Genomic DNA, 25,795 nt, shown 5'->3' with positions numbered 1-25,795 from the left:
ATGGCGATTGTTTGCGGCTGCCCGCGATTGCCTTCGAAGGACCTCGAAGACAATCCCGAACCTCCTCCTTGTCCGAACCACCTTCCACTCGTTATTCCTATCACAATAATGGCGCGATATCAACCTTCCATAGCTATCGAGGCTTTACGCCTCGCGAGAGCGCGTCAAAATCGACCGATCTTCCATCGGTTTCGCCGTTTTCCCTCAACAGCATTCGACCGAAAAAGTTTGGAGGATATCGCCCATCTTCCGGCGTGGTTTTGAAAAATCTGAGCTCCGGCAGCGAATCGGAATCCGTGAATGAAGCGAATCGCGGACTCTCATCTTCCCGAAAAATCGATAATTCGATCGTGACGTTGGAATTATCCTCGCCCGAGTCCAAGGTCGCTGCTATTAAGGGACCCCTTAAAAAGATGCCGATCATGTCCGCGAGGAATGATATTACCGGGTCGATACTTCCAAATCTTTTGCCCTCGTCACGATCGCTCGGCGACGACAATCTCGATCGCCAGATCTCTCAAGATACTTTGCGAAGTTGCGTCATTGGACAAATAAACCGTGATGACGTTGTGTTTAACGAACGAGCAGAACGCGATGAAATTGTAACGAAAACTTGCAACGAAATCGAACCAAAACATAAAGATACGCAGGACGAAAGAAAAGAGATGCCACAAAATATATTGACTTTCTCCGCGAGAAGTTTCCCGTCAGAGTCAGCGGAACTTGTAACAAACATTTGCAACGAACGGATTCACGATGATCCTATAATGAAGACCTATAACGAATTTAAACAGATCGAGTCGGACTTGGAGGATAAACGCGATCAGAAAGAAGAGACGGAAAGTTATCGATGTATCGCGTCGAAAATACATCGCGATGGCATTGAAGATCAATTTATCTTCGATTGTCCGATGAATCGGTCAAAGTTTCAGATAAACTCTTCAGGAAACGTTGACAGAGATGTTCTCGATACTTCAGGATTGAATCGATTAACGAATCTCCGTACACAGGAAGTCGTCGAGACACCACACTTAGCCGAAAAGATTCAAAGCGACACTTTCGAAGAGGCTTTATCGTCTCGAGCTTCAGGAGCATTCGAGAGCGAAGGTCACAGTCGGTCATCTTGTACGGGAAAAATATATTTGCAAAAAGAAGCGCTCTCGAGTAGAGGCTCCCCAAATAATGACGTCGATACCTCGGATAATTGCGACCAAGAAATCATAACAAAAGTCCCCGCACTCGCGTTAAATTCGCAAGATATTTCGTACTCGACGTCAGCAGGCAGCCAAGAATATTCCGCAACGCGACCTCTCGATCCCCACGCGTTGATCAGAGCTTTATCCGACGTATCTTTAAAGAGAAAAAGACAGGGGGAGAATGATACGATCGATGCCTTGATCAGGACTTCGGATTTTCCCGCGAAAGGCGAAACGTGGCGCGTACCAAGATCCTCGCCTAGAAAATCGCTATCGCGCGTCCCTTCCAGGATACCCATCAGAATTGATAATAAGACTACATCGACCTCCAGTGCCAATAAACTTTCGGAATATTATAAATATCCAGAGAATTATGAAGAAGTCAAATTTATCCATGACAATGGTGTTCGGAGCGAGGTAAACGAAAGCGTCGTCGGTCGACGATCAAACATGGACCCATCGCCCTGTCAAGTTCGCGAACAGGATTCTTCGCTGAAATCGAGAAAGATGGATGACGAAGATATCGAGATTAAATCAGGCACGTTTGCATCATATCAAGCCAACAATCATGAGTTTATAATGTCCTCGAATCCTCAAAGCACTCCGTTTGGCGATTATGTTTACGATAGAACGCGTTTCCTGGAGGCTAGATCCGGCGGGAAAATTTACTCGCCTGTGCTCTTTAATAAAGCGGCTTATTCCGGCGATCGCGATTACGCAAAGATCGATGATGATGTGCGATCCAGATCAGATCGCAGCGTGTCTCGGAAGAGCGCGGATACCGTGGACGTCACAAGCGCCACTGAATCGCCATTTAAGTTTAAAAACAAGAGGAGTGAATCGTTCAGGAATGCAGAGGAGAATGTCACTTGGAGAACGGAGGACGACTGCGCGTCTATTAACGATGAAGAAAATGCCGAAGACGTGAAAGACAAAGATTACTATAACGCGAATGCCGAAAAGTCCAAGGAATTATACTCGCGGACGAAAGAGCACTTGAAATTAGCGATGGAGAGAACGTGCGATCCATCCTTCCCGTTTACAATTCAACACCTTCAGTTGAATCCGTCATCAGAAATGGAGACAAGCGCTAGAAAGCAACAAGCTGGCGATGATCTTGAATTAACCGGCGATCAGTTGAACCTTGATTCGAATCTGAAACTCAGGAAAGTCGCGCAATCTGAAAATTTGACGTTTCAGATACGAAAGAAGCAGGAGCCGTCTAGGATGTCTTTGTCGGCATTTAACTTGAACTGCGAGTTGAAGAGGAACAAGAAGAGCCAAGAACGTTTCCCCTTTACGATTTCCGAAGCATCGGCAGCGCTTTCAAGCAAACATCAAGATACGAGTGATTATCCGTTGCCCGATAAGAATCTTGATTGCACGGAAGAAACGAACGATCAGTTGAAGGAGAAGATCGTGGAGTCATTGCATCAGTTGCAAATGCATCCCAGTATAACGAGACTGGCTACTTCGGGTCTGGAAGATACTATGGAGGATATCCTATGCTGCGTTGCGCAGGAACAAAAGGAGGCTGAATCGTCCTCGAAATCCCGATTGAAGGCGTTCGTGCGAATATTTTCTTCGAAACTGAGAAAAGCCTCAAAGCAATCAAATGATAATAAAACTTTGGAACCGGCCAAGGTCATTTACGAAAATCGCGCTTGTCAAGTGGATTCCAAAGCGACCAGCTGTTCAGGTGACTCATTAACGGGGGAAGCTCATGGAAACCTTGATCAATCTTGGAGCAATCGTAGGATTGATTGTCGTGTTGCGAGGTCCTCGTCCACCCTTGTTCCCTCCGGAAATGCCCTGAAAAAGACAGAGAACCTTCAAGCTATCACTCGGAAACATCCTTATAGGCGATACGATCGGGATAATGTGTGGATTCAAGATATTAAGGATCTTTCTTCCGATACTAAGAATGATAATGACACATCGCAAAAGAAAAATGAAACAGACAACTCGAAGGAAAATTCTTCGCAAGATCCATATTCGATTTTTCTCGCAAAGAACTTTCAATCCGATAAATTATCGGAGTCAAAAGTCGATCATAGTTATTTTCCGAAACAGCAAGACGATGTATTGATTTCCGATTACGTAGCACCGTCAGATGAGCAAGGTAAACAGAGTATCGACCAAAAGATTCCCTCAATTGCCATACCTGAAGATACAGAAGACCCGATCGGTTGTCTCTGCTGGAGACTTTGTCGTATAATCGCACCATCCAAGTATCGCTCGTCAATAAGGGAGCAAGTTCCGTCTTCGAAAACGAAGAGATCCGGTTTCCTGCTGTGGAAAAGAAAGAAATGAATTTTTGCAATTTTGTAGAAATAATCAAAGGTATCGACAACTGATATTTCCACTCAGGTGTGTATTCTCCAGTTCTAGTGCTTTTGAGAAAGACACCAGATGGCAACGATACTCGCGGCTTCGTTGTCGACCGAGAGGAAGTATCGGCTATCGATATTTGAAAGTATTCACATTCGACAATCTCGCTACGATTTTCACATGCAGTAATATTTAATATTTTTTTTTTTAAATTTTGTGTACATATAGCATTAGTCGGAATTAAAATATAATACTTAGATCTTATAACGCATTTTATATAGCACTTTACGTATAATTTTAAATAGTTTTAATTTAAAATAATTTTAAATAGTTTTAATTTAAAATAATTTTAATTTAAAATAATTTTAAATAGTTTTAATTTAAAATAATTTAAAATAATTTTAATTTAAAATAATTTTAAAATAGTTAACAAAAGTATTATTTCAACTTTGAAATCCACTCATTACATGTGCGACTGATAAAAAGGAAAAATAGTCGATCAATATTCCAAATGAATAAACAGAAAGCGCACAAGAAATGTATGAATGTAAAAATCGAAAAATATTTAGGATATCAAATATTGAGGATTGATAATCGGAGAGAGCTTCGGTAACACATAATCGAAGCGTATCATCGATTCATGTGTTTTCTTTATTTATTCGCCGTTCGTACATATTTCACTTGTTCTCAATAATATTGTTGCTGCACGCTTACTTCTGTACGTCATATTCATACACGAGGAGTAAGTCTTTGCCAAAGATGCGCAGTTATCGCAGTTTATCGCCTTAATAAAACGTTTCTTCGCTACGCATTAACTTATTATTATTATCGTTATCATTATAGAAAAAATAAGTCTTTAAATAATCACATAATAGTCGTTCGAGAGCCTTTCGTGAGAGGAAGAGGAATCGAGGAGCGGGGAAGGGGAAAGGATAAAAGGACCTGGACGCGTGACATTCATGCATGTACACGTATGTACACGTGCATCAACACATATACGTTGCGCGTGTGTATGCGTGCGTGAGTATATATGGGATGTACAACGCATGTACGACGAAGGAACGCAGAGAGGAACGAGACACGGATCTGGGAGACGGGAAAGGGAGAATAGAAGGAGGCTGTCGCTTGAGAAGTAACGCTGTGTTGGCCCTATACGGTATTTGCTTCATCAGCTCCCTCGAAACAACGATGCCGCGTGCGCTAAGCCTAGAAAAAGATCTATCTACCGAGAAGACCAGTCGTTTTCGCGTTTTAGAAACTACACACGAGGAACGCGATTATTCCGCTATCGAGGAGGGCTTTAATCGATCCGACCAAGGATAGGGGCGGGGGGAGGGGGAGGGGGAAGGGCGGTTTGACGGCCGCCGCCGCGTAAGAGCGTAAAGTAAGAAAATCGACGCTAAAGGCAATGCGTTTCCGCGATTCACCTCGAGCGCTGCCATCCATCTTTCCTTCTTTTCCTCTCTCCGTCTGTCTTTCTTTCTCTTTTCTTCTTCCTTCAGCCATTACCGAGAAAGGAAGAGAAGCTTCGCCCGCCAGCACACGCTTCGCATACAATCGCGCACCTCCACGTACACGTGTGACCGCATGCGTGCTACGTACATTGACACGATACGCATGCGTGTCCGGCATCAATCATACATCGTAACGCTCGCTCTCGCCTTTTCGCCTTCTCCGCATCTTGCTTTTTTTAACGAGTAACTTGTATAGTACGATTCGATGCTCATTCAAGTGCGTCAAGTAAATGAACTTTAGATAAAAATAAATAAGTTCGCAAAAGCACGAGAGCTTTTTACATTGGAATTTCAATATGAAAACATTTTTCTATCACTTGATCACTTTATTGAGAAACGAAAAAAATGCAATCTGAAAAAAAGAAAATTGCTCTATTCCTCTAAAACGATGGAATAGAAAGGCCATAGTACTTTCGATAACAAAAAAAGAAACAAATGTGATGGGAAAGATTGCAAGAATAATCTGTGACGCGATACGTACACTTGCATACTGACAATCTTTTTCGCAGACATTCGAGAGTTGCGCGAATTATCTTTATCACGTCTGATAAAGCATAAGGAGGAACGCGATGCGTTCAAGCGACTTATGTGCGGAGCGATTATTATTTATAACCGGTTATCCTAATCGCGTCTCAAAGGTCGTTGTTTGTCAAGACGCGATAACGAACGCAGACGAATTACGCTTTCAACGAGATTGTACGATTTGGCAACGATGAGCAATCATTAATATATGCGATAAGCGGACGAATCTTCGTCTTTCGATCTCGAGGCGCTCGAGGAGCGATACGGTGATCTCTTGTTCTTTCCGCTTGCTTGTTCGCGAGATTCGCAAGGAACGTTCGCTCAGTCCTCTTTCGTTCGCTCCACGTCCACATCATCGTCATCGTCGTCGAGGCTCGCACTGCCAGGACGGGGCTTCTTGTCGGAGAAACGACGTCACAATGGGGGCGGAATGGAGAACTCTCTCCGCACGTAGAACAGAATGTAAGGCTTACATTTAGCGACAGCATCGGTAGTCGCCGGACGTACGGAGCTGTCGTTGAAATGGAACCACTGACCGTCATGCACAGCAAAGGCAGTGTAATGTCCAGTACCGGCACTGTAACACAAGTTTTAATATCAAATTCTCCGCGTCACATTTTTATCAAACTCTTTTCCTTAAAGCTATGGAAATTTTTATGACACATGTATCTAAAGATTAAAATATCTATAATATAACATACAATTGCGTGATGTAATGATTGGTGAAATAGCGCAATGTAAACTTAAATATACACTTGAAGGATTTCTCGATTTTCTTTAAAAATTAAAAATGCGCTCACAAATATCAATACAATTAGCAATTATTGAGAAACGCTGGAGATATTATTTCCAAGTGTAGATTATAAACGTAACGAACAATGCAGTATTATCTTATCAAATATCGGTATCGCACAATAGTTGCTACTGAGAAAAATTCCCATACATGTTCTCCTCGTAAAATAATTTATTTTAATTAAGAGCATGTATTTAAGGGAGAGCATACCCAGAACCATGGTGCACGATAACGGCAGCCAAGTCGTAGAGATGACTATTCTGAGCGCCCAATCTCGTCCCGGTCATGCCGCGCACTGTGAACGCAGACATATCGAGAGACTCCATCGGGAAATCCACCTGCGTGTCCACCTTCGAGCGATAGGAATTGCACCACCTAAATCTTTTAATGTGAAGGCACAACACCTGGAAAGAGCGAGCGTAAATAACATGAGCATCGATCGCTGTTCGTCCTATGTTCGGATGTGTATTTCTCTATTCAAAGTTCGCTTTTGAGGTCACCCTTGTTCGTGCAAACTATATCGACCGAGACACGCATGTCTACGAATGCATTGCCGTGCAGTAAAATTAGAACAATATCAAAAAATCGATACATCAGAGAAAATGGTAGAAGAATATAAGGTGTAAAAATATAAAATATATAAATTGAATATAAAAAAAATTTTAGCTCGAATAAATACATAATTTCTAAATCTTGATTCTAAATTTCTAAAAAGAAAATTTGAAATGACACTTTCTCATGAAATTCTATTCTTACTGAATGGCACAATAATTCTCCCTCAAAAACACGAGAGTGATACTCACGTTAGGCAGCCTGTGTATCCAGAACCTCTTGGTAGACCTCTGCTTGCCCATGCAATTGTCGCAGAAGTAGAGCTCGCTGTCGGCCAACTCCTCCACCTTGAAGAATTTTGTCAAACTGTAAGTCAGACTGCATACTTCCTCCTGCTCCTTCGTCCTACTCCTCTGTAGCCTGTCCGGTATGTCCAGCGAGAGGTCCTGGAAGGGCTCGTGCGTCTTCGAGTCCGTACGACAGTTCATACAGTGAACCTGCGCGAGGAAACGCGATCCATAATTCGTCCGCGCTTCTCCCAAGAAGAAAACGAAGAAGAACGTGACTTTGACAAGCGACATCGGTTTCTCGAGAGCGCAGAAATTCCCTCCTGCCAAATAGGCTGCAAGGACGGCACGTTTCGCGCGCAATCGAGGCTCTCTGTCTAGGGTCGAGCTGAGTCAACTTACCACGCTGAGAAGAGTGCCTCCAAACACAGCAGTGACGATGCTTTGTTTGCCGCGCAATCCCAAAGGCTCGTGTCCCAGCCTCGGCAGCAGCTGCAACAGTTCGGTATGGAGTCGGTCGAGCATGTAGGTGAGAAATTCGTGGGCGTCCTGCTGCTGGTAGCCCCGAAATCTCGGCACGACCTTCCAAATGGCCAGAAACAGGCACTCGGGCGATATGGCCTGGCCATTGGAGCCACCCAGGCTCAATCCGAGCAGCACTTTTCGGAGTTCCTCGGCAAGTAAGGCGTCGCTCATGGACATCTCCTTGGCACGACCCGGCGTAACGATTCGACCGCGATGCGTGGGTGGTCCCGTGGACTCGTCGAACGCGATGCCCTCGAGACACGGCATCTGCGTGAGGTACTCGCAGAAGTGGCTAATGTTGTTGAAGGACTGCAGCACCACGTTCATGAAACAGGTGTTACCGAGATTTCTCAGCCCGACGACCTTCTTCTCTTTGGTACTCTTGGAGCTACGGCGTTTGGCTGGCCGATTGTCCGCACTGCTGGCGTCCAGCGAGTGTAGCCTCTTGCGCGCCGTCCTCGGCCGCAGGTTTCTCACGACCACTTCCGCTTTCCACAGGGCGTCCGGATCGTTGTCATGATCGCCCCCGTTGTCGCGCGTCCGCGAGGACGGCGGTGTCGCGGGTGGCGACGTGCTCCAGCTCTCGTCATTTTCTTTATGCTCGTCTTTGCGGAAGGTGACGCGACGTATCTTCTCGATCTGCCCGCTCGTGGTGTCGTTCACCACGTACTCGTCGCAGGTGTAACTACAAGAAACGAGGTACAATGTAGCATTTCCGGTAAGAATCGATATAACATCGGCGAGCTCTTTCAATAATACACGGTGTACGAAATTTAAAAAAAAAGACATCATCTACGCTTCAGTAACAATGAATAGATTTATTCGTTGACATGATATGAAAGCACGCACAGAAAAAAAGGACATTCTTGTCTTGAAAATATATTTAGTTTTAACATGGAAATCTTGAAATGAGATTATATCGCGTTAATTTAAGGAAAATATAATTGCTTGAATAACTGCTTACTTAAATAAAGCCATTTTATATAGTTCAATCGAGAATAATATATCCTCATGATTTAAAATTTATTTTCTTGAATGGAAAAGAAACAATGTTGGATGGAAAATAATATTTTTAAATCAAAGATTATAATTTTCTTAAAGTAGAATTAAATAATTATATATTCTTGAGGTGACAATTATAATATTAAAATAAAACGATAATATTGTTGAAATTTAAAATAATTGAATTCTTCTAAGAAGATTATAAATTATTGCGTATACAGGGTGTATCTTAAAAAGCTCCCACTAAGCAAATAGCGTTATTCTTGATTAAAAACCGAGTCGAAAAGTCCTGAATCATTTTTTTCATAATGCTTAATAAAGCAGTAATTAATGAGTAAAGTCGCGCCAATAAAAAGAACAAACTTCCTCGTTATCAACATATGAAGATTTAGATAAGCAAAAAAATAAACTGTTTTGTGTTAATTTTTAAACAATTCATCTTTTCAGAAATCTTTTTAATACTTAAATCTGATTAATTATTTAATGAATCTTGGAAAAAAGAATGGTTCAGGACTTTTCGACTCTGTTTTTAATCAGAAATAACGCTATTTGCCTAGTGGGAACTTTTTAAGATACACCCAGTGTACGAAACAATGAACACGTTAGTTTAAGTATTTAAGATTTGACACTTATTTTTTTTTCTGTGCGACGATACACTGATGTGAGGCATATTTTCGCGTGTCTCGTTTCGAGAATTTAGCTCGCCGAAATTATACCGGCTTATACACAAAGTATACGGGGGAGAGGAAGGGGGAAGGGATGTACGCGCAGACAGTAGCACACGCGAGGGCGGTGAAAGCGAAGGGGGAGAAGGAGGAGGGAGGGCGCACTCACCAGAATACTGCCAGGCTCTCACAGTCTATGCACACGCAGTGTTGAGTATTAGTCTCGTAGTGTTGCAACGCATGGCCCGCCACGTATCGGCCGCAATGCACGGTCCCGCAGTGCAGACAGAGCCAGGGACTCTTCTCGGTGCCGCACACTGTGCACGATAATAACACGATACGTTAATGACAATAGTAACGGAATAAGCTCGACGAACTGTGTTATTAGCAATAAAAGTATCGACAAGTATCGCGTTCGAGAAAGAAACTTATCAAGCTTTAATTTAAAAATGTTTCAAGATGTATATAAATATAGATGTAAATATTATTAAAAATATAAGAAAAATATATAAATATAATTTAAAAAATATTGTATATAAATATAATTTTAATTATAAATATAGTAATAAATATAGTTAAATATAATTAAATATAATATAATATAAATATATAATTAAATATAATATAATATAAATATAATTAAAAATATAATAAAAATATGTAAATATAATTTAAAAAATATAGTAATAAATATACTATATAAATATAATTTTAATGTAAAAGAGAGAAAAGAGTATATATATTATATACTGTGAGATGATATACATATATGTATATTCTTATTCATTCGCTACCAAATAAATTCACATATTTTGTTCATATATCTAAAAAAAAAGTATAGTTGTTTCTTTCCTGGATGATAAAAGAACGTGGCCTTTTAAAAAGATTATTGATAAGAATATAAATGGAAATATATATACAGATTCGATTAATTTACAATAATTTATTCGATATTAATATGTTTATGTGCACTGGCAATGACATTCCACGCAAGATTAAAAAAAAAACATGCAGGAAAAATATTAATATCAATTATGGTCATATTCGATTCTTGTCATCAGTCACATCAATTTGTATTCATATCGCACATCTTTAACATTAAATACAGTTATATTATATTTTTATTCCTTCATACAATTCGATTCTTTGCAGAATCTATCGCAATAGACAGCTTTAATATTAAGTGGGCTGTGCAATAATGATGCATATGCGGATGATACCGACTTCCAATGCACGATATATTTTTTTTCTCAGAGTGATTTTCGACAATCTGGCACGAACCAATCGACAACCATCCAGTCGCAGGGTATAATATATCTGGCGGTTGCGAAATTACGAGTCGGCCCCGCCGCGTTTCGGCTCGTCTCAGCTTACGTAATTCTCGAGAGAGCGCGTAAAAGAGGGGTGCGGTGGCGAGTGGGGGTTCGACACACCCCCTTCGCAGTCGATCGATCGCGAAATGTCTCGGAATTCCATCGGGCTTCGGATTCCCGGCGATTCTTTTTTTCTTTTTTCTTTTTCTTTTTTTTCGACCACTCGAAATCCTCTCACAGAAAACATGGTGTTAATCAAGGCGCCAAAAGCGACAGGGGACGAGAAACTTTGAATTATTGAATTTTACACAAGCTTGATGAAAGAGATTCGAGTGCGAGAATTGAAAATAAATAATTTCAAGATTTAAAGATAAGCTTGTCCATTCCTTTCGATAAACATTCCGTAAGAAAAGAATTTGCATTAGAGTTGAATAAAAAAACGATATAAATAATTAACGAAAATATAAATAATTAATGATATAATTATCACATGTACAATAAAATGATTAACGAGAGGAATACATCCATAGCTACATAGCTTGAATCAACTGATGGGAAAGAGTAAATTCGTCATCGGTTTACAAATATGCAAAGCATATACAGACGAATTCACGAATTCGTGTCGAAAACTATATAATAGGCACGTGATATCTCTCTCTCTCTCTCCCTCTCTCTCCTCCTTTCTCTCTCTCTCTCTCTCTCTCTCTCTCTCTCTCTCTCTCTCCCCTATTCTTCTCAAGGCGACCGATTATCCAGCATTCGCGAACAACGGCGTAATCTTATACGGCATGGAGACCGAGAGAAGGGGGACATTTCTAGATGAAGGTTAAAAAACGCGAACACGTGAAAAGTGAAACGGCCAAAAGTCCGTGCACGGAAATCCGATCTCGTCGAAGGTCGTTCCTATCTGAGACGTCGTGTTCGTTTTCGGCGTGCCGATGTAAGGAAGCCTTAAAACACACCTAGTGCTCTATCGGCATGTTTTAATCAGTGACTCGTTGCCATGAGAATCTCCTGGCAAAAAGTAGGAAAGAATGTCTGAGAGTTTTTAGTTCACGTAAATTTTTCTTAGAGATTGGTAGAAAAAAAGGTTCTTTTTTTCATCGCTATATATTTATTTGTCAATATAAAAACATAATAAAAACGATAAATAGCGTCTTTATAAAACAGTTTTATACTTTTCGACAAATTAGTAAACTTATAAAATTTTCATTATTCAAACGTTCACTTTTAAAATATGCTGTTACAAAAAAATGTATAATAACTTAAAATCATTCTCTTAGGATTATATCAAAAACGAAAAGCGGATTCTTATAAGTTAATAGTGCATTGACGAAGCTGTTTAATATGACAAACTTACATTAATGCAGTAAATTATATAGCTAAGCATAGATGCAAACATTTCTATCAAATCTTTAATATTCATTGTGCAACATTAATGATGTAATCCAACATATATTGATATATGTTAATTTTAAATTTTCTTTATATCTAAACTGTCTTTATTATCTTGTAAATTATAAAAATAAAAAAAAAATATATATATATATATATATTTTTTTAAATATATTTTTTATATATTTTTTTTTAATATTTATATATATATATAATATACATAAGAGAGAGAGAGAGAGAAGAGTAAATAAAATGTAAACAAAATAAAAATAAAATAAAACTGCAGTTCGCTGAGTAAAATCAATTAATCGAGCAATATATGAATTAATAAATATCGAAATGTATAATATCAAAATTTAACATTACATGTGAGAATAAACTAAGAAAAAAAGTTTGTTTAGCACTATTAACATTGTTTACTATTTTAAGATACATGAAATATACTAACGCGAGTTGGAAACAACTTTGAATATTTAATTTTCTTTCGCAAGATAATGCATATACGTCACAAGGAATCGGTCGAAAAATACATAAATTTTCACAGCCAATCGTATACATGACGTTCGTACAACGGCATTTGTTCATTCATTCAATGTCCGCCTGCTCAATGAAACGGTCTAGTAGATTCTCGAGTACGCGGATGTTCCTCGTGGATCGTCAGAATAACAGTTATTACGATGATAATGTTTGTCGCAATATAACGACATCGAATACAAGAGGGAAGTGATTAAATAATGTCTTATTACTTATTTAGCTTTAAATTGACATTATTTCTTCACATTATTTTCGAAAGTTGCGAACAAATATATTAAAAATATTATATATTAAAAAAAATACAATAAAAGTACATGTGGTATATTTTCCTGAAGTATTTTTTTAAAAAAATGATAAATTCGATAAAAAATCTTTCTTTAAAGAAAAATTCAATCTGAGATATACTGTATGCATACGTAAAAACATTCTATTGAACGATCGAAGTTAAATAAAAATTTTTCATTCCTCCTATATGTATATTTTCAAAAAACTTAAATTTATTAAATTTAAAATTCATATTAAATTAAAATTTCTAAATTTTTTTTCAATAACATAACAAAAAACAAAAAATACATAACAAAAAATTTTTCGCGATAAACTCTTTCGAGAATCATTTATAACTTTATGAATATATACGAGGAAAGGTAAGGTCTCTGTAAGGAAAGAGCCGAAGATGGAAATATGATATACGCCGAGGAGAGACGACATACGTGTCGCAAACACATATTCTGCGTCTTTTTTTGTTCTCAAATCACCGATGACGATCTTCAAGAGAGACGCTGATTAAGTTTCAAGCTTATGTATTTTCAGGAATGTTACATCAGCGCGCGAAATTAAAGGAACGTGCATCGGCGATGATGAACCAGGAAAACGAGAATTGCAGGAGAATATGTTTTAATAGTCGCGAAATACCGTTAAAGTATAAGCAGGAGGAAATATTCATGCGTGCTCGAAGGAACGAGTATATCAAGCAAATTTTTTCCTCGTCTTGTTTCTTCGACTCGCTCGATTCTGCCTACATCAACGATGTCATCACCGCTATCACCCGAAATCGACGATATTATCTCGTCGACGATCAGAAAAGTGGTGTCGCGAGTGATGATTAAGAGAGTGAAAAGGAGAAAACTTTGCTGATGATGGCATGATAATTTAGAGTCAGGTATCGATACCCCAATTTATTGTCAAAAATTGCCCATTCAAATTCTAGTTGCTTCTGTAAATGTTTAAAGAGGAAATTAAGTAAAATTTTCAAAAATTTTATGAAGCAATTTTACGAAGAGGCAATTATATAATGCTAGTATGCAATTAATATCCTTATGACTGAATTATTTTTCCTTATTTTTATTTTAAGGATGTTTTGTAGCTATTTTCAAAATATTGAGAATTTAATGAAAATTGTAAAGAATGTCCTTACATATGTTTAGAATCTTCAGTATAATTTTTAAATCGATTCACTAAAGCGTTCACAAGGATTTTAATTTGCACCGAATTAACATGTGTTCTTATGGGAAATGTATAACCACGTCGATTCAAATGACAAAAACACGTGGAAATAATATTCAGAGTTTGTTTAAAATTTGCGAAAGTTTAGATACAGAGGAAATATTTGATCAAATAATATTATATAACTATACTGACTGGTTAAAAAGATATTAAATATAATTTAATGAAGTTACACAAAGAAAAATGTATACTGTATTGAAGTAAATATTATTTATTTTAAGTATATCATAAGTTTGTATATCCGCAAATATATTATAAGTTTACCACAAGCATTAAATTTAATTGAATATATTCTGAATTTTAGTAAGTGCAGTATTTTAGTCAAGAATATTAAATTAAAAATTAAATTAAAAAACAAAAATTTGATTTGCTTGCTACAAGAGTTGACGTAAAGAAAGTTTAATTTTTCTTTGATACAACTTTACAATATTCTTGAAGAGAAAATAAATTCTTCTTTGAAATACATGATAACTAGATTTTCTAATATTTGTGATGAATATATTTTAAGATTGTTATCAAGAATATATTCTTTGTTGAAGAAAACTATTACTTAAAAAAAGAAAAGTAAACTGAGTAATCGCTTTCCTTGACAGTAGAATGATATTTTTCTCTGTGTAGCCATGTATCTGTCACAAGGCGAAATTCTCTGCCAAAAGTTAATCATTTCGATTAATAAAATTCGGAATGTTTCAACAGTAAAAATGCAATAAATATTAAAAAATGCTCAAGATCAAATTGTAATATTCCACACAATTTCTCATACTCAAAATATACCAAAAGTGGATATATTCGTCAATATTGATTTTCAGCTACTTTTTGCTGGGATTGTACATACAAAACATCCTTAAGATAATTTTAAGTAAAATGATATAAATCTTTAAATATTCCCTTATACATTAAATGCATAAGTTATTAAAAATTATCGTGGCTGAAATAAACCATGACATTTCCCTCTGAAGATTTTATAGCTGCGTGAGAGAGAGTACAAGTCACAATTTCATGTATACAAAATCTTATCGCATATTTCTTTCCGCGTCATGCAAAAATGTTATCTCGAAAGAATTATTAATATTTTTTAACACACCTACGCGTACCATCCGATAGGCTAGAAGGCTTATCAACGCCAATATATCCGTCATAAAAAAGACAAGCTGTCAATGTCAAAGAGGTGTTCGATATCACGAGCAAAGTATCCGCGCTAGGAGAACGGTATCGAAGTAATAAGCGTCCCCGCTCTCTCGCAACGAGCTATCGGATTAGCAACGGCGCGATTATCGATTTTGCAATGCCGTAGTCGAAGGCATGCAGCCAGCACTAGCAACAGCAGCCGGCGCAGCAACAGCAGCGGAGCGCAGGAAAAGCGGCGGCGGAAGAGGGGCGGCGGCGCGGACGCGAGGGTCCTTTTATAGTGCGTAAGGGGCGATACTTTTCTCTCTCTCTCTCTCCATTTCTATCTCTCTCTCTCTCTCGCTCTCTCACTCGCGCTCAGCCGGCGCGGGGAGCGCACACCTCCGCGACGCGATTTCGCCGAGGTATTTAAATCGATCCGCCGCCGGATACGTCGCGATTCGCCGAGCATGAACCGCTCTCTCGCCCGGCTTCTCGCGACGCTAATCAACGCTAATCGTGACGCGATGTCCTCGTTGACGTGTCTTCTCGAGATGAGATACGATGAGGAAATTTCTCAAAAGCTCTCGATGCTTTTTGCTCATCGAAATTCATAATCTTTGACGTTACAACGAATAAATGTTTGCTATTAAGCGATATTAGTGAATTTATATAATTGGAAATGAAGATAAATATTGCATCGTCAAAAAATATAAATCACGATACGATATCGAAAGTTTTGTATACTGAGGAAAAAATTATCTTGAAATAAAAAAATTTTAGTTAACTCAAGAAAGCTACTTAAGCTATTTGCTACTTTGCTTAAGTTAAGTATTTATTTATATATGTTTATAAATATATATATGCTTAAGAAAATATAATTTTTAATTAAGTATTTTTATATTTTAATTTTACAAAATATTTATTAAGACATTTTTTATTTCCAAAAATTTTACATTTTTTAATTTAAAAAAATAATATATTTAATTTAATAAATTATGGTATATATTTTACGAAAATAGTATTTAAATATAAAAAATATATAAATGAAAATAATGTACTTAATATAGCATACATATTTAATTAAAATTAAATGCTTTTGCTTAAATGAAATAAACAATTCCTTCCATTTAGAGCAAAAGTTTCAAGAAAACAAATTTATTTGATTCAAAAAAATTTTTTCCTCAGTGTAGGGATGAATAGAAATCACACATGAAAGATGGAAATCTGAAATATTACGCGAATCATTTTTACGATAAAATTGTGAGAATAGAAATTAAAAATAATAACACACACATTTCTGATAATTATTAATAAAAATTAAAATTTGTATCATTATTCTTTGAATAATTTCACAGATGTAGGTGCAACTTCAAGGAATTTGCAAATCCCTACATTAAAGGTGAAATAAAAAGAACTTGATTTTGGAATCAATACTTTTTTTATATCTACGTGTCGATGGCCATCCTTGGCAGATGGCCATGGCAACAGATCGCCGAAAGCATTACAGATACAGCGACTATCGCCGATAGCATCGTGTTGAGTAATCAAATATTCGCGAAGAGGAAAGTACACGTTCGTCCATCCATCCATCCATCCGTCCGTCCGTCCATCCATCCATTCGTCGGGATACTGAGTCATTGCCAGTGACGTATCCCTCTCCTCTATTATTTGTATTATATATATGTGTTATTTATTGTGTCTATCAGATATTAAATATCTCTAAAGTTTTGATAAATCTCCACAATATACTAGTTCCTCGTATCAGGATTTAAAATATCAACAATGAACAGCTATTCTTCATTCATCTGATAAACATAATAATAGACGAGCATCTTCCTTCCTTCAAAGTTACTGATGTAGGAAAAAATCGGTATGAATAAGAGAACGTGAGACTATTGTTGATGCATGTAACCGGACATTTGGGAGTTCATTTCTCCTCTCTCGCTTTCTCTCTATTTTTCCATTAACTAATAGATAACTGTTCCCATTTAAGATAAAACTTGATTGGTATTTGTTACGCATCGTCGATTTATCATGGTTACATTAATCGAAGTTGCAGCATTTTTTTATTGAACAATGATAAAATACTCGCATATTAGTTCTTTAATTTTTGTCTATTTCAATATAATGCTGTTCCTTTTATTATGATAATTTACGAAAAAAAGGAATAATCGTATTTGCAATTTATACCTATCTACGAATAAATCGAAAAGACTTTTTTTATATCGTTCGAGAAATATCGAAGCTCACACGAAGCTCGACGGAAATATACCACAGATTTTTGATACAACGTTTAATCCTTACTGTTTCACATTTGCATTGCGCTGCAATTTTTCGGTGTGTGCAATTTGCACACTGAAAAATATTTCAAAAGCTGATTTAAACGTAATTAAAAATGGTACGGTTAATTGTCAAAATGCTAAAAGTTGGACGTTAACCAGAAAACTTGCTCTGATGTCATCGGACTCTGCAGAGTCGTTTCTCGATCTACGTTTCTCTTCGTTGCCCACGCCCGAAATTGATGGCAGCCTGTTTCTTTTGCGCCGACTGTTACGCTTCCTACCGATTCCCCCTCCCTGCCATTTCGCGGCGAGAAGAAAGACGATGGCACCACGACTCGTAACGAGCGACTGGCTTGAGAATTGCAACCGTGGTACGAAAGCCGGTCGCGAATTAAATAGCCAGTTATGTATTACTTGTCCATTTCTGGTCCTATTTCCGTTGAAAAAGTTGTAATAATCGACTCGACGAGATCGATCGCGCGTAATAAATGAGAAAGATTCGATCGAAACTGATTACGTTTGCTTTAGACTGATTATCTTAATACGGAAAAGTATATAAGATTATATAAATTTTTTTATGATTATATTTTGTATTTTTTTTTATGGTCGAGAAATAAGCTAGTATTTTTATTATTTCTTTACTTGAGCTTTGATTAATCAGAGATACAGTCATCATTTTTTCTGATTTAAAAAATAAGCAAATAATTCGTCCTTAGCAACTGTAATCAATCAAATTTCTTGTCTGCGTCTAATTAGACGGGAGATCTGAGGTAGAAAAAAATGAAAAAAAAAAAAGGAAAGAGAGGGAAAAATAATATTTCACTCTAAGAGCAGACATCGCAAACGATGCCAGGTATCGACTTACATAAGATATCGACGGTATCACGAAGGCAAGAGGCGCGAATCATCGAACGGAATTAGCTTACTCGGATGGAGTCGTTGGCGTACTTTGCTTTCGATCACGCCGATCTATGGGGGTTTCAGGACAAAGAGGGGAGTAGGCGCAGGGGATAGGAGGTAGGAGAGCGGTAAATGCGTAAGGGAAGAAAAAACACGTACGTTTCGGATAAATATAGTCCCGAGGTCGCGTAAAGAGAAAGGAAGGAGCTCCGACGCGAGAGAGAAGCGCGGAGAGGATTGCACCAGGATTCGGGGAATAACGAGCCCTCCTCTGTCTCTCTTTGTCTCTCTTTTTCTCTCTCGTCGGTCGTGGCCATCACCGTGGATTTCACGGCCTCCGAGGGCGGCTTGCTCTTCTCGAACGATCGCCGTCGTCCGTCTGCTCTCCTTTCTCCCCCACCCCTCTTCCAGTCTCCGTCGAGTCGTGCATTGTCTCGTAAAAGCCGTCACTTTAACGCGGACTCGCGCGGTCAGCGATAACACTTATCCGCTGCTCCGAGTTCTGTAATCTAGAAACTGACTGACTGCCTGCGATGATAACGCGAGTTATTGTGTTTTCGGCTCCGCTGAATCATTGTTTCGCAATGTCGTCTAATGCTAATGACACTTTGACGCACTGAAAAGAAATCTGGTTGCATTCATTAGAATTCTGATAGATTCGACCAGTATGTCTGTTGGAAAATGGACGAATCAGAATTCTTGTAGGAATTATCAGATGAATCTGATTAATTTCTTCCTGTGAAATTTACCAAATTTTCTGGTCAATAATACTAAACTCACCAGCACCAAGTCGTCTAAAATTGTTTCCATCTAATCGCAAAAATCTGTTTAATATTCTGAATTCCAACACGATTATTGGATAAATTTAATTCAGATTATTGAATAAATTATTTTAAATTCAGTTTGTTAGAAATCAAACTGACAGTGCACTGAGAAAAAAATCTGGTTACATTAATTAGAATTTTGGATTCAACCAGTACGTCTGTTGGAAAATGGACGAACCAGAATTCTTGTAGGAATTACCAGATGAATCTGATTAATTTCTTTCTGTAAAATTTACCAAATTTTCTGGTTAATAATACTAAACTCACCAGCACCAAGTCGTCTAAAATTTTTTCCATTTAATCGCAAAAATCTATTTAATATTCTGAATTCCAACACGATTATTGGATAAATTTAATTCAGATTATTGAATAAATTATTTTAAATGCAGTTTGTTAGAAATTAAACTGATAAACAGTGCACTGAGAAAAAAATCTGGTTGCATTAATTAGAATTTTGGATTCAACCAGTATGTCTATTGGAAAATGGACGAACCAGAATTCTTGTAGGAATTACCAGATGAATCTGATTAATTTCTTTTTGTAAAATTTACCAAATTTTCTGGTTAATAATACTAAACTCGCCAATACCAAGTCGTCTAAAATTTTGTCCATCTAATCTCAAAAGTCTGTTTAATATTTTGAATTCCAGCAAAGAAGTTAATGCAACAAGAAATTGTATTGATTCAACCAGAAAATACTAATCAAATCCTTATAATAAAATCTATTAAATGTTCTAGTTATAAAAAATCGAGTCTTATCATGAAAACTAGAAATTCTTGTTTGATTTAACCAAAATGCCTTCAATCATATACGTCTTGGTACAATCCAACGATTTTTCTCAGTGCGACTCCCTGTTTTTCCGCTAAACAATATTTGAAAAAATCCACTAGAGAGATAGAGAGAGGGAGGTCGATTGAAACTCGATTAATTTTAATCTTATTTATTTTAGTCTTATCATGATAACTAGAAATTCTTGTTTGATTTAACCAAAATGCTTTCAATCATATACAATCCAACAATTTTTCTCAGCGCAACTCCCTGTTTTTCCGCTAAACAATACTTGAAAAAATCCACTGGAGAGATATAGAGAGGGGGTCGATTAAAACTCGATTCATTTTAATCTTATTTATTTTAGTCTTATCATGAAAACTAGAAATTCTTGTTTGATTTAACCAAAATGCCTTCAATCATATACAATCCAACGATTTTTCTCAGCGCAACTCCCTGTTTTTCCGCTAAACAATACTTGAAAAAATCCACTGGAGAGATATAGAGAGGGGATCGATTGAAACTCGATTAATTTTAATCAATGTTTATGGCAACGGACCCCGTGTCTCTATAGTATCCCCCTGTAATGACCGTTGCCCGTGTATCTTTAAATCGATAACTCGCAGCGAGCACGACCAATGTCACTGTCTGACTCGAAGGACGAGAATCCTATATCCGTCACCGGCAGCCCCTTCTTTTCTCCAGACCGCAAAATCGACATCGATGTTTCGATCGGTCCAAGCTCTTTCCCTATTTTACGATATATTTTCGTATTTCCGATCTTCTCGGCGTCGCGAAATTCAGACGAGGAACCGTCTCGCGGGAGGAAGAGAAGAGAGGATCGCAAGAGTCGTCTCGAAGAGGATTGAAGACGACGGAGCGTCAGTTCGCCGGCGAATTCTAATGACAATGTATTTTAGGGCCAGCTGATTAGTGCTGTCTGGTATTGATTTTCCAATGACGGCCGCGCGTCGCATACTGAGAACTCCCAGCAGGACAACGACGACGATGCACACGCGCACACCACCATCACCATCACTACCGTCACCACCACCACCATCACCGCTGCCACCTCCACCACCTCTACCACCGCCAACCACGCCGCCGTCGCGCTCTCGCGCGCGGAACGAGCCATGGGACCGCGAACATGCTGTACGAGACAGGCGCACACACATACACACACACACACACACACACACACATATATATATATATATGTATACGAACGTACACCTACGAGATGACGTTATATCACTTGCACGCTCGCTCGCATCTCACGCGTGCACATCGCTCGGAAAGAGAGCGAGGGAGAAAGAGAGCGTACGCGTGACGGTGTGCGTGTGAACGCGCGCACACACACGCTCACGCGTAGCCGCGCGATGAGTTCGATCCGCGATACCGTCGGTCGTTCGTTGCGTCAGACGGAGAATAGCGGACGATAGCGGCGTCGAGAAAATATGCATGCGACCTGTCTGCGCTTTTCCCGAGGGAAACAGCGCCGAGATTCGCACCATCTCGTCTCGACTACGACGGCTCAAGGCCGTGAGAGGAACGGCCGGGGCCTGGGTCACGAGAGAGAGAGAGAGAAGAGGAGAGAGAGGAGAAAGAAAGAGAGAGAGAGAGAAGAGGAGAGAGAGGAGAAAGAAAGAGAGAGAGAGAGAGATGGAACGTAGGCGAGGAGCGGAGCACGAGAGACGGCGTGCGAGAGAAAGAGACGGGGGGGAGGGAGGGAGGGAGGGAGGGAGGGGGAGAGAGAGAGAGAGCTGCGGGCGTGTACATGTGTGAGCGTTCCGTGTAATCGCGAAAGGAAGAGAGGAGAGTAAAGCGGAGCAAGAGACAGAGCCGAGCGAAAGAAAGGAGAGGAGAGGAGAGGAGAGGAGAGGAGAGGAGAGGAGAGGAGAGGAGAGGAGAGAGGAGAGACGAGCCGGCTCCCTGCACCTATCTATCTACCTATCTATCCATCCGTCTCTTTCTCCATCGCGCAAACATTTTTTTTTCTTCTGCCCATCTCGCTCGAGCTGGCTTAGAATCGGTAAAAGGCTCTCTTTCTCTCTCTCCTTGGGCTTTGTACGAGTCCCTACCTGCGCAGACGAACGGCAAATCCTTGGCGGCACAGCTCGATCCCTCGACATTGTCATCACCAAATTGCACGCCTTGAGCGAGGTGCGGGCACTCCATGTTTCCTCCAGGCACGTTTTTCCACGAGGCCCTCGTGGCCGCCTCGCCGTTTTCGTCGTCGTCGTCGTCGTCGTACGAGTGTTCACGAGGCGGTTCGTCTTTCTCTTTTTCCACGGGGCGCTGGACAAAGATCGCTCAGGCGGGGAAGGGCGGAGGGAGGGGGACGGGGGGAGAGGAGATGGAGGAGGGAGGCGGGGTGTAAGGTAGGCAGATAGGTAGACGTTTCGGGTAAAGGGTGAGAGGGATCGGAGCAGTGCCAACGGGGTAGATCCAGGGAGACGGATACGTAGAGGAGGCGGGGTACACACTACGGTGCCCCGTGATATCCGTCACATAGCGCGATGGTAGCGAGGACACTGTTACGTCGCCTTTAATCAAAAGAAAAAAAGAAATGAAAACGGGCGAAACACAAACCGGAGGAGAGAGAGAGAGAGACGGAGATAGCGCGCGAGCGTCGTTCCCGTTGCGCGGTTTACGACGTACTGACGAGAGGCGCGACGTAAGAGAGAGAGCGAGCGAGCCAACGGGCCGACGAATAAACACGAAGGGAACGGCGGTGCCGCCGACTGGGCCCGACTGCCGACCGAGCGCGACCGAGCTGCGTCGAGCTCGGGTCTGCGGTGGCCGGCCCACCTCCAAAGGCAGAGACCACTAATAGTCGACTGACTCTCGCTGGTCGTGTACGAGCCCTCGTCCCTGTCCCCCGAGCCGCCGCTCGCTGTCCTCCTCTCTTTCTCTCTCACGTCGCGCCCTTTCTTCCGCTAGCACCCTCTCGCTTCCTCCGACGAGGTTGCGCTAGGTCGCTCCTAGCCTTGGAGCGCGCTAGGTCGCGCGCAGCCTCGCGACCATCAGGGCCGACCCTCGTCGAGGACGCGAGCTATCGGGTTTGCGCAGAGCGAATTTATCGAGCGAATTTACATTGGTAGGACGCCGCTGATTCGCGTGAAGGAGTATGACGAAAGGCGTCTAGTTTGATGACGCTCTCCGTTGGACGGAGATACATGCATTCGACGAGCGATAAATCTGTAGAGAGAGCGGTCTCTCTATCTCGATGTCGCATCGTATCCCTTCTTTCCGCTCGTAGAGAGGGTGGCATTGTCGGATAATCGGAGCCTCGGGAGAGAGAGAGAGACGCACGCTCGGGTACCGAGAAACACTCGAGCTGCACCTGGTTGATGCGGGGCGTCAGGGATGTAGCTCTTCTATGTCTTTCCTCGGTACGTCATCGCGCTCGACGTTGTAAGAAACATCGCGAGCCGGCAGGACCAGTTCTCTGAAACGGCAACGTAATCCTCCGGCGACGATACCAAAGGCTAGGACGGTCGCAAAGCATTAAGCCGGAGCTGCAAAATGGCAAAAAGAACGAAACACGATTTCGATCAATTGACGCGATGCAACCAACGATGGTTCTGATGATCGCGCACATGTGCGACAAATGATACGTCTGTGTGTGACGCGAATCTATGAAATGTAGTCTTGTATGCCGATGATTACGCCTCGCATAGCGATCGAACGATTAAGGACGATTAGTTTTTGTCGGAAACGTAATACTTTGGTTTAACGATTGTCGCAAGTTTCCAGCGCGATTAAAATGGCGGACTGAGCGCACGCGCATCGCCGACTCTCAGCTGTTCCTCCTTTTTTTACATTCCTTTTTTGTATTTGTAAATCGTATCATTTCCAACTTTCTTTTCGATATTTCGCATCGAAATTATACAGATAAATTGAAAAAATTTTAAATTTCTACAATCAAAACTATATCCAGATGAATGAACATCTTTTAATGACTTGAAAAAAAAACAGTGTTATAGTTACTAATTATTAAAATTAGGAATTATTAATGATTAAGGTTCATAAAAGACTTTATGTTGTGGAAAAGATAAGTAGTACAATAGTGAGTGTTGGTTTGCAATTTTATTTAAAAAATGCAGGACCAACCATTTTGTTTATAGCGTAAGGTGAAAGGGAGTGAACTTTAAGTCCGTCTGCTGAATTGTGGAACAGGCTGCGTTAGTTGGAGTCCAGTGATGTTGTTGAACTCTAACATCTTCAACATTTCCTTGGTCTCGGGATCGACTTCAATAATGTCGTGCTCCAAAGCAGAGACCTCGGGAACATAGTTGTCTCTGCGTTCCCTCTCTTCCTCCTGAAGCTTGATGGAGATACCACGTACCTGACTGTGTCTAAGCCTCTTCATCAGGTGAGTGACAAATCTAATGGCATAATAAAAATATATAGTACTTACTTATATTATTATTATTGAAAATTTGTTTAGTCTTTTAAAAAGAAGCGTTTATAAAATAATCAATGAAACTGTGACAGCTGTATTATCATATTATATAAAATATATCGATGCTACTATTGCGCTATTTATAACAGTTATTATACTATTATTATTGAGAATCCTAAGATTGCTTAATGGAGAACATATAAAATTATAGGAATAAGAATTAAAGGAATTAATTTATGTGAAAATATGGTAATTATTCTACCTATTATGCTAAATATTAAAATGATAAATAATTATCCTATTTTCTTTATTAAAGCTATTATACAAATTCGGTTATTGGCTACTTGATGAAATAATATAAGTTTCTGTGAAATGGAATCATCATGTACTTACCCGGCAATTTTATTGCGCAAAGATTTGCTGGGAATGATAGCAATTTCCTCGCATATCCTCTTATTCGTGTGAAAGTCCAAAGTAAGACGTGGATAATATTTCTCGATAATGAGCTTCGCGGCCTTTTTGACCGTCTTCGTTCTGACACGACTCTATAAATTATGAAAAAAACAACATGAATTAATTATATGATGCACAATCGCACGGTTTATGCACTATTGTTGTGAATCGCTCGAGCGAAATTCTAACATAACCTAAATTTACAATCGCGAGCCCTCGTATTGTTACAACAGTTCTCAATCGATTAATATTTGCATTTTCGGCTCAAGTAAATAATACATGAAACGAGCGTGTGTTAATTTTTAGCGAGCTTTCGCGGATTGTCGCAACGTTTACGGATTAATATTAGAATATATTGCATTATCATACGCACCATGTTGGCTTGTGTATCGGAAGGAACACGAAACGCGAAATGAAAGAAAGTCACTAACCTAGATTCTCGATGCTGTCGCCGACAAGCGGACAAGTCGCGAACTAATCTAGAGACTTGCGAGAAGAATAAAGTTGCATCCGATTGGATGTTACTAGTGATCGAAACATCTGACCAATCAAGACAAAGAAATCTTTGTCTCTTTTGTCTCGATTGGTCAAATGCTTTGTGGCTCTAAAATTACTTTCCGAAACATCTACTCTAAAGAAAATTTTGTACTCGATGACTGTTCCGAAACCTTCAGATCGTTCCTGATTGGTTCCGAGTCGGTCGTCGAGCAAAATTTCCTTGGAGAAGACGTTTTGAAATGTACCTCGGATAATCAAAGTAAGTAAGAATAATAACAGAAAGATATCAATGCGCAAAAAAAAGAACCTACATGCTCATGAAGTATAATTAAATCTTCTATAATAAATAATTAATTGAGCATGTTAAGATAATCTTATTATCTACTTTGTATTTGTGTTAAAATATTACTTTGTTTCCCT

At 39.5% G+C, this 25,795-nt stretch overlaps 2 protein-coding genes across 3 annotated transcripts; both read right to left on the bottom strand.

Annotated features, from left to right (window-relative positions):
- Nucleotides 1-5,932: 5,932 nt before the first annotated feature.
- LOC105257495 (ubiquitin carboxyl-terminal hydrolase 3) lies at nt 5,933-23,574 on the bottom strand. Of its 2 annotated transcripts, XM_025412774.1 has the most exons (7): nt 23,363-23,574; nt 22,098-22,562; nt 9,557-9,704; nt 7,598-8,405; nt 7,160-7,405; nt 6,567-6,760; nt 5,933-6,140 (listed from the first exon to the last, which is right to left on the bottom strand). In XM_025412774.1, the coding sequence occupies exons 2-7, from the start codon at nt 22,192-22,194 to the stop codon at nt 5,978-5,980; spliced, it is 1,656 nt and encodes a 551-aa protein (XP_025268559.1). In that variant the 5' UTR covers nt 22,195-22,562; nt 23,363-23,574; the 3' UTR covers nt 5,933-5,977. The 2 variants fall into 2 exon arrangements, with proteins under 2 accessions (XP_025268559.1, XP_011266452.1); XM_011268150.3 differs by lacking the exons at nt 22,098-22,562; nt 23,363-23,574 and adding an exon at nt 18,390-19,071.
- A 515-nt stretch (nt 23,575-24,089) lies between these two features.
- On the bottom strand, nt 24,090-25,319 carry LOC105257496 (40S ribosomal protein S17). The gene is made up of 3 exons (XM_011268151.3): nt 25,251-25,319; nt 24,818-24,969; nt 24,090-24,407 (listed from the first exon to the last, which is right to left on the bottom strand). The coding sequence occupies exons 1-3, from the start codon at nt 25,251-25,253 to the stop codon at nt 24,170-24,172; spliced, it is 393 nt and encodes a 130-aa protein (XP_011266453.1). The 5' UTR covers nt 25,254-25,319; the 3' UTR covers nt 24,090-24,169.
- Nucleotides 25,320-25,795: the final 476 nt, after the last annotated feature.

This window comes from Camponotus floridanus, unplaced genomic scaffold (genome assembly GCF_003227725.1).
Source record: "Camponotus floridanus strain SB8 unplaced genomic scaffold, Cflo_v7.5 scaffold56, whole genome shotgun sequence".
NCBI lineage: Eukaryota > Metazoa > Arthropoda > Insecta > Hymenoptera > Formicidae > Camponotus > Camponotus floridanus.
The sequence above is the reverse complement of the archived record's forward strand: the minus strand, read 5'-3'. Positions and strand labels throughout refer to the sequence as shown.

Excerpts from the sequence above, each read along its gene's own strand:
- LOC105257496 (XM_011268151.3), bottom strand. Across the intron at positions 24,408-24,817 it reads TTGCGCAATAAAATTGCCGG|ATTTGTCACTCACCTGATGA; the intron begins GTAAGTACATGA and ends TTATGCCATTAG.
- LOC105257495 (XM_025412774.1), bottom strand. The coding sequence starts at position 22,194 with ATGGAGTGCCCGCACCTCGCTCAAGGCGTGCAATTTGGTGATGACAAT. Across the intron at positions 9,705-22,097 it reads TTTGCCGTTCGTCTGCGCAG|TGTGCGGCACCGAGAAGAGT; the intron begins GTAGGGACTCGT and ends TATCGTGCACAG. Across the intron at positions 6,761-7,159 it reads GGATACACAGGCTGCCTAAC|GTGTTGTGCCTTCACATTAA; the intron begins GTGAGTATCACT and ends CGCTCTTTCCAG.